Below are 14,580 nucleotides of genomic sequence, written 5' to 3'. Positions count from 1 at the left end.
TCAGAGGCGCCAGTAACGCTAGCGTGTGGTCTCTCCTGCTCCACATCAAAGTTAGCCCAGCCCCCACACGACAACCCGGCCTGTCTCGGCTCACCAAGGGGAGGGATGAGCGGCTGTTGCTGAAGCTCCTGCTATCGCTGCTGGCATTTTTTTTAATACCTCCGTTGCATTAAAACAGCCACTGGGCCGTTTATCTCACGTCTGTTGACGTTACCATTACACACCTTTGGCCGGTGAAGAAAGCGCTCTACGCAACGTCCGTTGGATTTACGTTAGTTAGCTCACAGCAGTTAGGCACAAAGGCGGTGTTAGCTAATAGTAACTAGCCTACTAACAACACAGCCGGTGAGGACGAGCACATCCTTGCGCAGCCACAGGCTACTCGGGTTAATCTCGGCTGACTCTCTCCGTGTGTTTACGTGAGCTGCCCTGCGGTCGTTATTCACCTGTAACCCAAGTCAAGTGGTTGTTTTAGCGGTCACCACTCATGACTCGTCTAATTGAAGCACCGTTGATGCAGAGTTGGACAGTTGGGTGCTTGTTTCTTTCCCAGTTAGCCACGGCAGATCCTCGGTCTCGCACAGGGATGTGGCGGTGAGGAAAACAAGCTAACCGTCTCTGCGAAGAAGTGAGGAAACACTTTGAGTCAGGCGGGAGTTCTCTTTTATTGTTTTATGTTAATTGTAATTCCGGGGTGGATGACGCCAGGAACGAAGCTGAAGATCCCTGAACGCCGCTGAACTGAAACTGGGAATAACGCGAACGGGTCGAAAAAAGGATTATTTTGTGTGTCTCTTAAGTGGATTTTCGGCCTCCCTTCTAGGATCGTCGTGGGAACACAGCGAGTGTTTTTTTTGTGTGACATTGAGTGAGCCCCGCCAACATATATCATCTCTCCCGCCGACCTTCACCCTCCGATGCGGGGTTTTCAGTAGCACCGGCAACCAAATCCCCCACGGCGGCCGGACATGCTGAAGTGTATCCCCCTGTGGCGCTGCAACCGCCACGTCGAGTCGGTGGACAAGCGACATTGCAACTTGCAGACAGTCCCCGATGAGGTGTTCCGCTACAGCCGGAGCCTGGAAGAGCTTCTGCTCGACGCCAACCAACTCAAAGAGCTACCAAAGGTACGCATGAGTTTACACACCGAGAGCCCCCCCTCTGTGTCAAAAAGCAATGTTTATGATGCCCCTGACAAGTTGCGATATAACCTAGTTGTTACCGACTTGGATGGTGTCCTGGTTTCACCCACGTTTATGTATGCCCGCAGAGCCAAACACTTGAGCAGAATAATAACAGGTCACTTCGGGTGAGATAGCTCGCATGATCACCTGCCAGGTACTAGCTTTTCAGAATCGGTACCTGCTTCCTTGCATATTGGTTGGCCCTGCAGTGCTGTAACAGCATTATACACTGATGACAGATGTGGACTACATTTGGTTTTTTACAAGTTTATTATATTTCAGCAATGTCTAAAAACGACAACATCAGCTCCACATTTGAGTTTTTGATGTCACAACTGGGTAATGCAGTTAATCTTTGCATGGTCGTGTTAATCCATGGATGCTTGATTAACAAGTGTGACTTTAAATAGACATGTTTTATTCCGAGGGTGGATATGCTGCATGTTCGGAGGGACTACCAAAACAGCTGGCCCACAACATGTTGCCTTGAGTAAAGCCATCACTGGCCAGTTGGATTGGATTCTGTGTGGGAAGGTGCGCGGGGAATGAATTGCAACCCACACACCCACGATGTGAAAAATGAGAAAAGTCCTCTTTGCACGGCCAAAGAGTTTATTTTAAGGGGAGCGGAATTGCGGTCGGTCCGTTTTCCCGATAGTTCTCCAGAGATGTGGAACAAAGCACTCGCCTGGTCGACTTTCAATTCTTCCAGTTCAAGGCATTGTTCATGATCGGAACAAGGGGCTGACTGTGATGCAGCAGAGTTGGTATGAATAGACTGGTCAGTAGACATTGTCAGTCTCTCACGTTTCATGGCTTTAGCCTCGTTGTGAACGGGGCAAGTGGCACGTTCACTGATGAAGACCGTTCACAAGACAAGGGGCGACGCAAGACAGGTAAAGTGTTGACAGGACTGCCTGTTTTCCTCTGTAATTCACAAACATTTCTTCCTCTTGCCTCTAATGGATGCATTTGTGTTTTTGAACAATCCTTTTGTTTTTACAAACATTATTAGGTTATTATCCTACATCTGAGTTATAACTAAGTTATAACTAAGTTATAACTGCATAACTACTTAGTTGACACAAACTTGGCTCTGCGCTTCACTGTTTCTTTCCACTGAACATTCAACCCATCTTCAGTGTTGTTATTATGGCCAATCTGTGGCACATAAAACTGAGGCCGACTTTGCCCGACGAGGCGTTTCTTCCAGACGTTGATCTCCCTCCACTTCGTTCATACCTGTCACATGTCCGCCGTGTACCTGGTGCACGGCCCCCGAACGGCTGAGTGAGAGATACGCCCGAATATTTCCGCGCGGACGACTGACTGCCACAGTCGCCGCTGGCTTCGACCGGGAGACATAAACGCGCGTCGACGTGACGTCTCGTGCGGTCCTGGTGAATGCGTGGCGTGCGGACACGAAGCACACGGGCCCTCTCTGGTCCTCAGTCTGAGAGGTCAGGCCCATACAGGGTTGGGAACAAGGCCACTGACGGTATGATGACCACAATGAACCCATACATGAGTGATGGTCTGAATATCTTTGTGCGTTTGTGTGCTCTTTGCCTGTCACTGTATATTTACGTCAGAGATGAGTCTGTGGACTGACCTGTCAGTCTCACATCTGTTTGTAGTAACATTTCACACAATGACACACAGCCAATAAGATGTTATACATTGATAACTAGAACGGGCACTCGGTAGAGCGCATACCTTCGCATATCACAAGATTGGGCATTGAATTATGAACATTTTGGCATTAGTTGCATGCCAATTGGACAAAAATGTATCGTGCTATGGTAAAAAAAAAGATGTTGACCTTTCCATGACCTTGACCTTTGACCCGATTGATCCCAACATCTAATCAAATGGTCCCCGGATAATAACCAATCATCCCACCAAATTCCATGTGATTCAAGAAGATTTGACCTATTCATGACCTTTGACCTTTGACCCGATCGATCCCAAAACCTAATCAACTGGTTCCCGGATAATAACCAATCATCCCACCAAATTTCATGCGATTCGGTTCAATACTTTTTGAGTTCTGCGAATAACACACATAGAAATAAATAAATAAATAAATACACGGCGATCAAAACATAACCTTCCGCATTTTCAATGCGAAGGTAATAATCAATAAAGCACGAGTGTTGCATGGTAGTATTTAGTGTCGCTTGCTGGGTGGATCGTTCTGGATCGTACTGCTTGGGGTTTACCATCGTGAACAGATGGAGATTTAGACGTCCTCATGGTTTCTTAGGTTTGCTGGGACTCACCCCCACCACGCTGCCCACCAATCTCAGATTATACTCTGAGTAATGATATCTTAATTTTCCACACAAAGACCATTTACAGTTTGATTTTAGGGTGGGATGTTATCCAGGCAGGGATTATACGACACGGAATAGCAGCATTAAGTATGAGTTTTGAGAACACCTTTGTAAGTGCAGGAATTCCCCTCATGTCCAGACATCCTTAGCCCTTAATGCTGGATTGCAGAAAAATTAATCTCAGATGATCTGCAATGAGTCTTTTTTGTGTGCTTCTGGAGCATTTAGTTTCTGAGTTTTAATGTAGTTTGACTATAAAGCAGCCATGTTTATTATTTGACAAAAAGGGAGAGGGAGCTGGTTGATCAGGTCTTTCTGTCAATTATTGACGAATTGCTTGTGGTACTTTGGCTAAAGGTGCATTCCCCACAATCAAATCGGTATTTCCCTAAACTTGTTCCGTGTTTTCACTTCAGCAGGGTAGTTTGCAATCTGAACTTCTCCCCCTACCTCAAAACATCATGTTGAAGAAGAGGGAGCTATCTTTTTAGCCACTCCTAAGTCCCATGCCGGGTTACAAAGAAGTCCATTCACAAGTCTGATGGCCCCTCACCCTCATATCCAATGTCTGGCTCCCGTGTGCACTGCCTCTGACCAGGTGTACATTAAGTCCGCATGCATATCGTGACTCAAATGATCACCGTTAAGATCGGGCGCAGGTCAGTTACACCTGCTGAAAAGCCACCGGCTGGACTGCAGGTGCAGTGGACAGCAGCCCAAAAACGCCCGACAAGGGGACATGCACACTGAGTGTATTCACTTGGTCTTATTTAGTTTTTCCATTGTTGAAATAGGGAACAAATCCCCGATGGGTGTGTCCCCATCAGACTTTGCGAAACAGGTTTCTTGCTCCCGATACTATTACCTCATAGGATGTTCCAGGTACACTCGATATTTTGCAGTAATCGTTTCCTGCCTCAACACTTGACACGGCCAGAAATATGAGAACTGCTTCATCCGATATCTGGGGTGCGAGGAAATCTACAACTACTATCGGAGACCAGATCTTTGAATGACCGGTTTAAAAACTAAATAAAGTTACACTGCTAGAATGTCGTTTGGTCTGGAAAAAAAATATATATGAGCTTAAGTTTAAGTGATAAATCTTTTTTTTTTATCCTCAGCTGTCACAAGTGTCCTCTGTGTGTGTGCTGAGAGTTCTGTGGCTAAAGGGCATATTAGGGATTTACCCGGCCATGAAAATGCCCCTCAGCATCTCAGTTGTGACCCCCCCTCCCCACACACACACACACACACACACACTCTGTAAACGCCAGTGACCGTGTTTACATGCATTCGAATATCTGTCTTAGTCGGACTGAAATCGAATGATCCGTTTCATGTGAACACCTTTGTTCGACTATGTGCGGTCCGACTACGATCCGATTAACACCCCTGGATAACTTGATCCGATCCGGTTGATAATTCGACTATCGCGGCATGTAACGGTGAATTGGATTAGGAACTGGACTTTGCGTATTTGCGCATGTTTGAGATCCCGCCGCCCTCCTCCCTCCCATGTCGTGACCCGGAAGTCGAAAGAGTCGAAAGAGACGATAATGTCACTATTAACATCATGCCAGAATAGTAGAGGGATGTAGCTTCGCCTTGCTCTCTGTTCGCCATCTTTCTCGAAATGTTGATGTTGTTGTTGTTGGTTGTTGTTGGTGGTGATGAAGAGGTCAAGCGGAAATGGCTGTATCACCACGAGTTGTAATGAAAACAGCGCCACCTATCGTATCGGATATGACATGCTCTCGGCCAATGATTCGAATGACTCACTGCCATGTATATTGGGATAATAGCAGATCCCCCAAAATATAGCATAGTCCGACTAAAGCAAGATTCGAATTATACCATCATGTAAACACACTGAGTGTGTCTCGGTGTACGTTTCCTCTGGGCTCCGCCATTTGGGTTTCTTTTTGAGCACATAAACGCGCTGATAAAAATCGAAGGGCTTTTTAAATTCTGACTCCCTTGTGTGGGTTCAGCCTCGGGTCAAGAGAAACCCAAATTAAGCCCCTTCACTCGGCTCCTGCTGAATGGAAATTGGTCTGCCATTGTTTACCCAAGCTGAAACAGTCAAGTGTTGTATTTTTGACGTCCTTATTTTATGAGTCTTTATTATTTTTTATCTCAAGAAGGATGACATGGCTCAGCATAATGAAAATGAATGGTGATCCAGCCATCTATTCATCTTAATAAAGGATTAATAGAGTTTCCAGTTAACTTTAGAGAAGAACCTTGTATTTTCTCTCCAGACGAGGACCAAAGATAGATTACACCTGCCACTGGCCTCTCTGCGGTAAAACCACGTTGTTCCTCTGGCGCACCTCTTTTCTCACTTCCTGCTACTTCCTGTAAAGCACGTTGAAGCCGGAGATGCTGCCGCTCCAGTCCACATCTTTAGTAGGATTTGTTTCCAGTGTTTTGTATTCATGTATTTTGGCCATACGACTATAAGATCTCCTCAGTTTGTGGATGAAAATGACTCCACCCCCCCGCCCTGATTGTAGAGGCCTTCATCATGAAGAACACCGAGGTGGAGTAAGTTTGTAACCGGCCTCCTCCACAGGAATCAGACTGAAAAGTGACCCAGAGCTCGTGAGGCCGTGAAGAAACAGCGATGTGAGAGATTCTTTTTGATGCAAAAGCACATTCAGCAGGTTTCTTTGTCTGAGCTGATGACCAGCTGGTCTCACATCCTGCCCCCCCCCCTCCCCCAATCTGGTGGGGGGGGGGGTGTGGGGGGGTGTATTTCATTCCGGAGCTGGATTAACAGGAGAAGGGGGGAGCTCCACTGGAGGAAGTGATCAGGGTGCTGAGCTGATCTCCACTGATCCCCCCCCCCCCCACACACACACCCCACACCCCTCGTTCCTCTGGGGCTCTAGGTGGAGTTTGGGCCTCTCGTCCTACCATGACCACCAGAGGCAGGGCTGACATGCAGCGTCAGGTGGGAGAGAAGCGGTCACAGAGCAACTATCTCACTGGACACACACACACACACACACACACACACACACACACACACACACACACACACACACACACACACACACACACACACACACACACACACACACACACACACACACACACACACATCCTCCCTCCCTCCTTGTCTCTCTTTCCCGTTGAGCAGTCATGTGTTCTTTCTGGGAAATGGCAGCAATGTAAAGAGGGCGATGTCAACCCTCCAATACAAACACGTTGTCGCTATGGCTACACGTGGTATGGATAATTCTGTACAAGTAAATATGCCTCTCTTCTATGTGTATACAGTGCATAGGATTTTCTAATCAGACATTAGTCTTCTAAGGCGATTAGCAAACACAATGTACCATTAGAACACTGGAGTGATAGTTGATGGAAATGGGCCTCTATACACCTCTGGAGATATTTCATTAGAAACCAGACGTTTCCACCTGGAATAGTCATTTACCACATTAACAATGTATAGTGTGTATTTTTGATTAATGTTATCTTTATTGAAAAAACAGTGCTTTTCTTTGAAAACAAAGACATTTCTAAGTGACCCCAAACGGTAGTGTACGTTTGTTGGTCAATCATTTGTTTTCCCAGTCATTCTGCAGCAGCTGAAATGTCGTTTAGACATCATTGTTAATTGAATACTTTGGGGATTTTGGATTGTTTGTATTGGAAAAACCAGGCAATGTGATTGGCATGTACTTTTGGGCAATGTGCAGACGTTTTTCACGTCTTCAAGAATAGAGAAACAGTCGCAAATGAGTGCGAGCAGATTAATCGTCGTAGAATGATTGAATAGAATAATGTTTTTGCTTTAAAATCCCCATCTCTACGTGCTGTTGTGTTGTTGTCGGCTCAACCTCGTGCGGCACTGTTGACTTCCCGCATAGGAGCATTTCCCGGTCACATGACACACGCTCCAATGATTCCCTAGTTTTCTTTCGGCAGCGTGCTTTTGACCGAACGCTGTTTCTCACCGCCCTCCGCGGCCTGTGGCCTTGGTTGCCAGCTGCAAAGGTAAACAAGAAGGCAAAGCCCCGGTGAATAATTGATGGCGTTGGTAGTTGTTGCAGCTGTTTGCAGTTGGGGAGAGTGTGACTGCTCTGCGTGCCCCGCTGGAGCACTGTGATAGGACAGGAGCTTTTGCTGGCTACAGGCATTAAGTACACAGAGACGAGATGTGCAAGGTGACGCCTTTCTCTTTCTCTTTCTTTTTGCATCGCTGTCCCCATTTCTGTTTTTTTTGGGGGCGCCATTGTGTTATGTGTTGATTTTATCCTCTCAGCAGTCTGTGTTTAGAAATCTCAGAGCTTAAGGAAGCACGCCTGCCTTCATCCAGGATCAGGGGACGGCACACCTAAATCTTTGAACTAAGATGCAAAGAAATAATTTATTTATTGTAAAATGCAAAAAGTGGCCGGTGGCCAATTTTCATATTTGCTTAATGGCTTTTAAGCATCAATATACGTTTTCTACCTTAGTTGAGCAAAACATCTTTGTCTTAAGTCGACAAATAAAGATGTACCATGTGACTGTTGGTCGTACAGTAGAAATCATGGCGACAAGAACAATAGTTTTCTGACAGTTTTTGGTATGTTTATGATTGGATGCATGCAGGAGGCTTTAAGAATACAGATTTCTCTTTTTAAATACGAATAATAATTTACACTTGCAACTCAGATTCTTTTTTTTGTACTCTGAACTATATAATACGGCACAGGTTTTGTCCTAAGAAGTAAATAACAAAAACCCTGGTAAGACTGGCTCCCTGTCCAGAAGACTTGGTAAACACAGACATACATAATGGCAGAGTGCGAGGTTTGTTATTTCACATCCTGAAAGCGGGATGAGGTCAGCTTGCGCCAGATGTGTATTCTGCCTCAGTAAACCGTTTGTCTTCTGCATTCACACATTTTCAGCAGCATTTTTAGGCCACTTATTGACGTCTATAAAGTTTGGATTGGTTAAATTCAATTGTGATATTTCTTTCGAATCGGATCCTCTTCCAAATCGTTTGCTGAGCAGCAGCTCAGGAACCGCAGTCGGTCGCACGAACGGTGCTTTTGAGGCCGACCTGCCAGGGTGCTGACGTCCCCGCCCGGAGGCCGAAAGGTCATCTGGGATGGCATTAAACCAACCGCAAACAAATGCTGCCCTTATCTGCTGGCCACACACTGCCATTGAAGACGGAGAAGCGGCGTTTAACCACTCACCACAAACTCTCGTTTTAATTCGCATTCAGCCATCGGAGTTGGAATGTCACCAATTAGCAGCCGCCTCATCGACTCAACAGCTGCCGCAACAGAGCCGCTCTGCCTTCACACGCGGTTTGGAAACAGGTGGCCGGTTCCGAAGGACTTCGCTGCTTCCCGAAGCACACAGAGCTCCGTTCTGCTCGAGCACTTTTGTCCATTTTTCTTTTTTCGTTGGGAGTGTCCCTGCGAGCAGGAAGTGGGAAATAATCAAGTGAGCCGTGGAATGCCCTGTTTTTGTGAGAGCATCTCCACTCGGGAGCTTGTTTCGTAGCCGGGACTCTGAGTCACGGGAGGTTTTTGCGAAGAAATCTGCGTGTGTTTTATTGTTGTTTACGCCCGAGCTGCCACACTCCCTCCAATTACAAGCGTGTCTGTTTTGCTCCTCGCCCCGCCTCTCCCATAGAAGACGACCAGTGTCTCTCGACCGATGGAGTTTACGGTAACTAATGTAAACCACCTTGTTTCTCTGTTATTGAACACGATGTGCCACCGACCCATGAAGGAAAGTTAAGCCCAAGAGGTCAAGACTCGTGATAAAGTCGTCCAGTAAAACACTCGTGGCTGCAGCAGCAGTGTGTACTTCGATGACAGCAGTGTCAACACCACTTGAGGACTCTTCACTTGTCTCACAGGAACTCACTGCCTCTCATCTACGGGCCTCCAGAGGGAACACATTTGGTTCCATTAGTGGGTTATTTTCTACAAATACACTACCGTTCAAAAGTTTGGGGTCACCCAGACAATTTCGTGTCTTCCATGAAAACTCACACTTCTTTTTATCAAATGAATTGAACATTTCATAGAACATATAGTCAAGACATTGACAAGGTTAGAAATAATGATTAATATTTGAAGTATTCATTTTGTTCTACAAACTTCAAGCTCAAAGGAAGGCCAGTTGTACAGCTTATATCACCAGCATAACTGTTTTCAGCTGTGCTTGCATAATTGCACAAGGGTTTTCTAATCTGACATTAGTCTTCTAAGGCGATTATCAAACACAATGTACCATTAGAACACTGGAGTGATAGTTGATGGAAATGGGCCTCTATACACCTATGGAGATATTTCATTAGAAACCAGACGTTTCCACCTAGAATAGTCATTCACCACATTAACAATGTATAGAGTGTATTTTTGATTAATTTAATGTTATCTTTATTGAAAAAAGTGCTTTTCTTTGAAAAATAAAGACATTCCTAAGTGACCCCAAACTTTTGAACGGTAGTGTACATGTACTGTGCTATGACGGGGGCCGATTGCAAAGCTCAGCGTTTCAAGTTTCCCAACACAGTTATCACTGACTGAATAAGCATTTTCAACTTATCTAAATTGCTTTGTCTATCTCTCCTCCTGATTGATCACGTTATTGATTTTGCCTCGCACTAACCAGAATCACTGAAGGTTATAGAAGCATGTTCGACTTGATTGTGGTGTCCTTTTGCTGAACATGCCGGTGTGTATGAAAGCTGTAACTTTCACTGATGAGTGTTTCAGATGAGTGTGTTCTACAGCCCGTTCACAGGTAGCTCTGGAGAAGAGCATTAACGTCCACACATTTTTTCCCATGGAATAAATTGCGTAAATTCCCGAAAGAATGAATACGTTAAATGATTCTAGGTGTGCCATGTTTTAATCTTCCCATCTCTTCTGTGCCGCAGTTCTCTGCTGGTTTGTCTTGTCTAACATGTGCTTTGATTTTGGCAAAGCTTTGTGTGTATTAACATACAGAATTGTGACGCACCTATTTGACCTGAAGATGAAGATCTTGTGATTTATGTAGTGTGTCATCATTATATATGAAGTGCAAAAGTGAAAGCAGTTTTCCGTCAATTTATAATCAAGCAATCCCGTTTGAAAGATTACAAAGAGATAAATAACAGTAATTTCCACCACATTCTTGTATCCCTGACAGAACTGACATGCCATATGGAACTATTCCCCCCAAGCAACACAGCTGCATAAAACCACAGAGAAAACATTGAGTCCTTGTGAATTCTGTATGAGGAAGTCTCCAATGTACTGCTACTGAGACTGTAAAGCGGCCTGGCTCACCTGTGTGGGAAAAGGCTTCAGTTCTAATTTGGGAGCATCTTTTTCAGCTGTGAGGGACTTGGGAGATGATAAAGTTACACGGTCATGGTCGGGGTTCGTACGGTCATGGAAAACCTGGAAAAGTCATGGAATTTTAAAATGGTCATTTCCAGGCCTGGAAAAGTCATGGAAAAAACTTAAATCATCAAAGTTTTGGAAAAGTCATGGAAATGTGTTATAATCACATCATTTACGCCGAGTTTGAAATAATTCATATCTTTTTTTAAAGAAAGACGCTCAAAATATAAGCCGGCGTACGCTCTCAATACGCAACATTTTCTAAATTGTTCATGTTTATACCGAGATTTCAGTTTGGTTCATGGACATTTGGTTTAAAGTCCTGGAAAAGTCCTGGAAATCCATCGGTCAAAATGTGTAAGAACCCTGTGATGGTTTGTTAATTGGTTATTGAGAAATAACAATATGAGGTTGAATGTGTGTGTGTGTGTGTGTGTGTCGTGCCACATGACCAGTTTCAGGCTTTTAATATGGGTGCTGATGGGTGAATGTCCGTGTGTTCGACTGCGAGACGAGACGAGAGCGGACAATAGAAAGCACCGGGGGATTCTTTGGAGACAACAAAGCAGTACCCACACACACACACACGTACATGTGTCACGCTCATGCCCGAGAACAATAACAAACAAAGCAGTAGCTGCTCTGTAGAATAGGACATGTCTGCGTGTGTGTGCATATTAGTCTGTCGGTCGGCCCCCCCAGCACATCTTTTCATCTCCAGTGCGGCAAGAATGCACCGATTGTCTACTTTTTAAATCTTGTGAATATGTTTTGGTCTCGCTACGTAACACTTTCCTTTGCTTTTTCTTGTGTTGAGCTCTGCTTTTAGAGTCCGTTGACAGCACGGTCACACCATAACAGCTGAATCTGATGAGCGATTCATCAAGTGTTCATAGATGGAGCATTGTTTATAGGAAAAGTTCAGTTATTTTAACTCGAGGAATTGCAACAAATCACAATGCGTCTCTTTGTGTTAATTCTCTTTTCCACCAGCTTTCTAATTATGTTTCTTCTGTCACTGTTGTGTAAAAGTTCAGTCAAACATCACTAGACCATATTTAGGCTCAAAGAGATTTTCAAATATGTATATATTAGGGCTGTCAGCGTTAACGCGTTAATCTATGCGATTAATTTGGCCGCGTTAACGCACTAAAATATTTTAACGCAATTAACGCAACTTTGTTTACTTCCGGTGTTCGTTGAAGTTTTTACACTCAAACCGAGTGTCAAGCCGCGGCAGTACGGTTTAACACTGTTTCCGTTTTTAAAAACAATTATTTTTCATGAAAATAAGAAGCAGAAATCAGTTTAACTCGTGGATGAATCAGTCGGTTTCCTCCTGCTCCTCCTTCCTCCCGTCTCCCCTCTGAGACACAGAGGAACGAAGGGCGACGTGTCGGGGACGCGCGGAAAGAACTCGTCACACGAAACCTTCAACGTGATTGGTCAATCCGTTTGTCTGTCAACATTTTGGGAAAAAAACAACCAATGAACACTCAGTAAATCACAAAGGACCTCCCACCTCACGGGTGAGGCTCTATAGCAGCCTGTCAGTCAGAGAGCAGAGAACACGGCGGGAGGACAATGAGCCTCATTGAATAGAGCTGAGATTGTTCTGGAATGTTTGATGTATAACACGTGGGGGTGTGTGTCATATGCAAACGCCTTTAAAAGGTGAATTTAATTTTTTTGGTAAAATGTATAAAATGCCCCCAGCCTCCAGAGGGTTAACGTGACATATGTGAATGTCAGTCAGTTACCAAGGCCACTGGTTCTGCTGTTCAGTGTTAAAGATGACAGGACCAATGGGGTCTCAATATACTTCTTTTTTTTTACTAATCTGATGTTTCACTGAAGAAACAATTTATCATCCACAATATTAAATACCTCGCTGGCACTTTATAGGTAGGAGCCTCTTTGAAACACAACTCTGTGTGAAGTTTGGTCTTTAAAAAGAATGAACTTTTAACTTTTAACTTTTAATTGCGATTAATTAATCGCAATTTCAAAATGTGTGATTAATTAGTAAAACATTTTTAATCGATTGACAGCCCTAGTATATATATATATAAATAAACCGCTCAAATAAATGTTCTGAGCTAAACTTCTGTTCCGCTTGTAATCTTTAATTTAAGAAAGATTTACTAGATTTTAAAACTAACTTTAACGAGTGGCATTGTTAGCAACTTTACCGCAGCTTTGTCTTCGTAATGCTTTGGCTCTACTATAAACACTTTGGGGAAAAGTGCGAGGCTCAGTGTGCTCTGTGTCATTAATCCAGCATAGCTGTGTTTGCTCTGCAGCACGTGACTTCCAAGGAAATGCAGGCATGCCTGGAATCTTCAGGAGCTCGCCCTGCCCTCTGAGCTGCACTCTCTCTCTCTCTCACACACACACACACACACACTTGAACTTACTCATTTCACATTCCTGTTGGTGATGCCCACACACCGCCACTATACTTAGACAAACACTGAAGCATGCATGATACACACGTCTTTGCTTCAGCTGAATTCTCAAGCCAATCCAGCTTCATTTAAGTCCCTCCTTGTTGAACTTTACTCGACTCATTCCAACAGTGTTTTAATTAAGATGGACCTTGAACCTCGGGGACCTAAAACACTGATGGGAATACTGAGAAGGAGCACAGCTGAAAGAATGTAGAACAGGGTTCATTTGGTTTCTTAAAACTATATTTAAACACGTTTGTCTGAGAACGACGAGACGATGACGAGACAACAACGACGTTATTAAATACTAACCGTGGCCTTATAAACATGCAACATTGTCAAAAATGCAAAAAATAATGTATTTTAAGTAGGGCTGTCAGCGTTAACGCGTTAATCTATGCGATTAGTTTGACACTGTTTCCGTTTTTAAAACAATTATTTCTCCGCGAAAATAAGGAGCAGAAATCAGTTTAACTCGTGGATGAATCAGTCGGGTTTCCTCCTGCTCCTCCTTCCTCCCGTCTCCCCCTCTGATACACAGAGGAACGAAGGGGCGACGTGTCGGGTGAGGCGGCGCGGAAAGAACTCGTCACATGAAACCTTCAACGTGATTGGTCAATCCGTTTGTCTGCCAACATTTTGCGAAAAAAACAACCAATGATCACTCAGTAAATCACAAGGACCTCCCACCTCACATGTGAGGCTCTATAGCAGCCTGTCAGTCAGAGAGCAGAGAACACGGCGCGAGGACAATGTGCCTCAATATATAGAGCTGAGATTGTTCTGGAATGTTTGATGTATAACACGTGGGTATGTGTCATATGCAAAAGTCTTTAAAAGGTGAATTTACTTTTTTTTGCAAAATGTATAAAATGCCCCCAGCCTCCAGAGGGTTAACGTGACATATTTGAATATCAGTCAGTTACCAAGGCCACTGGTTCTGCTGTGTTCAATGTTAAAGATGACAGGACCAATGGGGTCTCAATATACTTCTTTTTTTTTACTAATCTGATGTTTCACTGAAGAAACAATTTGTCATCCACGATATTAAATACCTCGCTGGCACTGTATATGTAGGAGCCTCTTTGAAAACACAGCTCTGTGTGCAGTTTTGTCTTTAAAAAGAAGGAACAAACTTTCAATTGCGATTAATCGCGATTAAAAGTTTGTAATTAATCGCAATTTCAAAATGTGCGATTAATTAGTTAATTTTTTTTAATCGATTGACAGCCCTAATTTTAAGAAAATT

General features: G+C 44.1%; 1 protein-coding gene across 1 annotated transcript in view; it reads left to right on the top strand.

The window, feature by feature from the left end:
* Window positions 1–139: 139 nt before the first annotated feature.
* The window catches only part of scrib (scribble planar cell polarity protein), a 66,176-nt gene continuing 51,735 nt past the window's right edge, over window positions 140–14,580 (top strand). The window contains exon 1 of the mRNA XM_056433417.1: window positions 140–1,127. Coding sequence (XP_056289392.1) covers window positions 969–1,127 — 159 coding nt within the window. The 5' untranslated portion in view covers window positions 140–968. The remainder of the gene's footprint in view (window positions 1,128–14,580) is intronic.

This window comes from Pseudoliparis swirei, chromosome 16, assembly GCF_029220125.1.
Source record: "Pseudoliparis swirei isolate HS2019 ecotype Mariana Trench chromosome 16, NWPU_hadal_v1, whole genome shotgun sequence".
Lineage (NCBI taxonomy): Eukaryota > Metazoa > Chordata > Actinopteri > Perciformes > Liparidae > Pseudoliparis > Pseudoliparis swirei.
The sequence above is the reverse complement of the archived record's forward strand: the minus strand, read 5'-3'. Positions and strand labels throughout refer to the sequence as shown.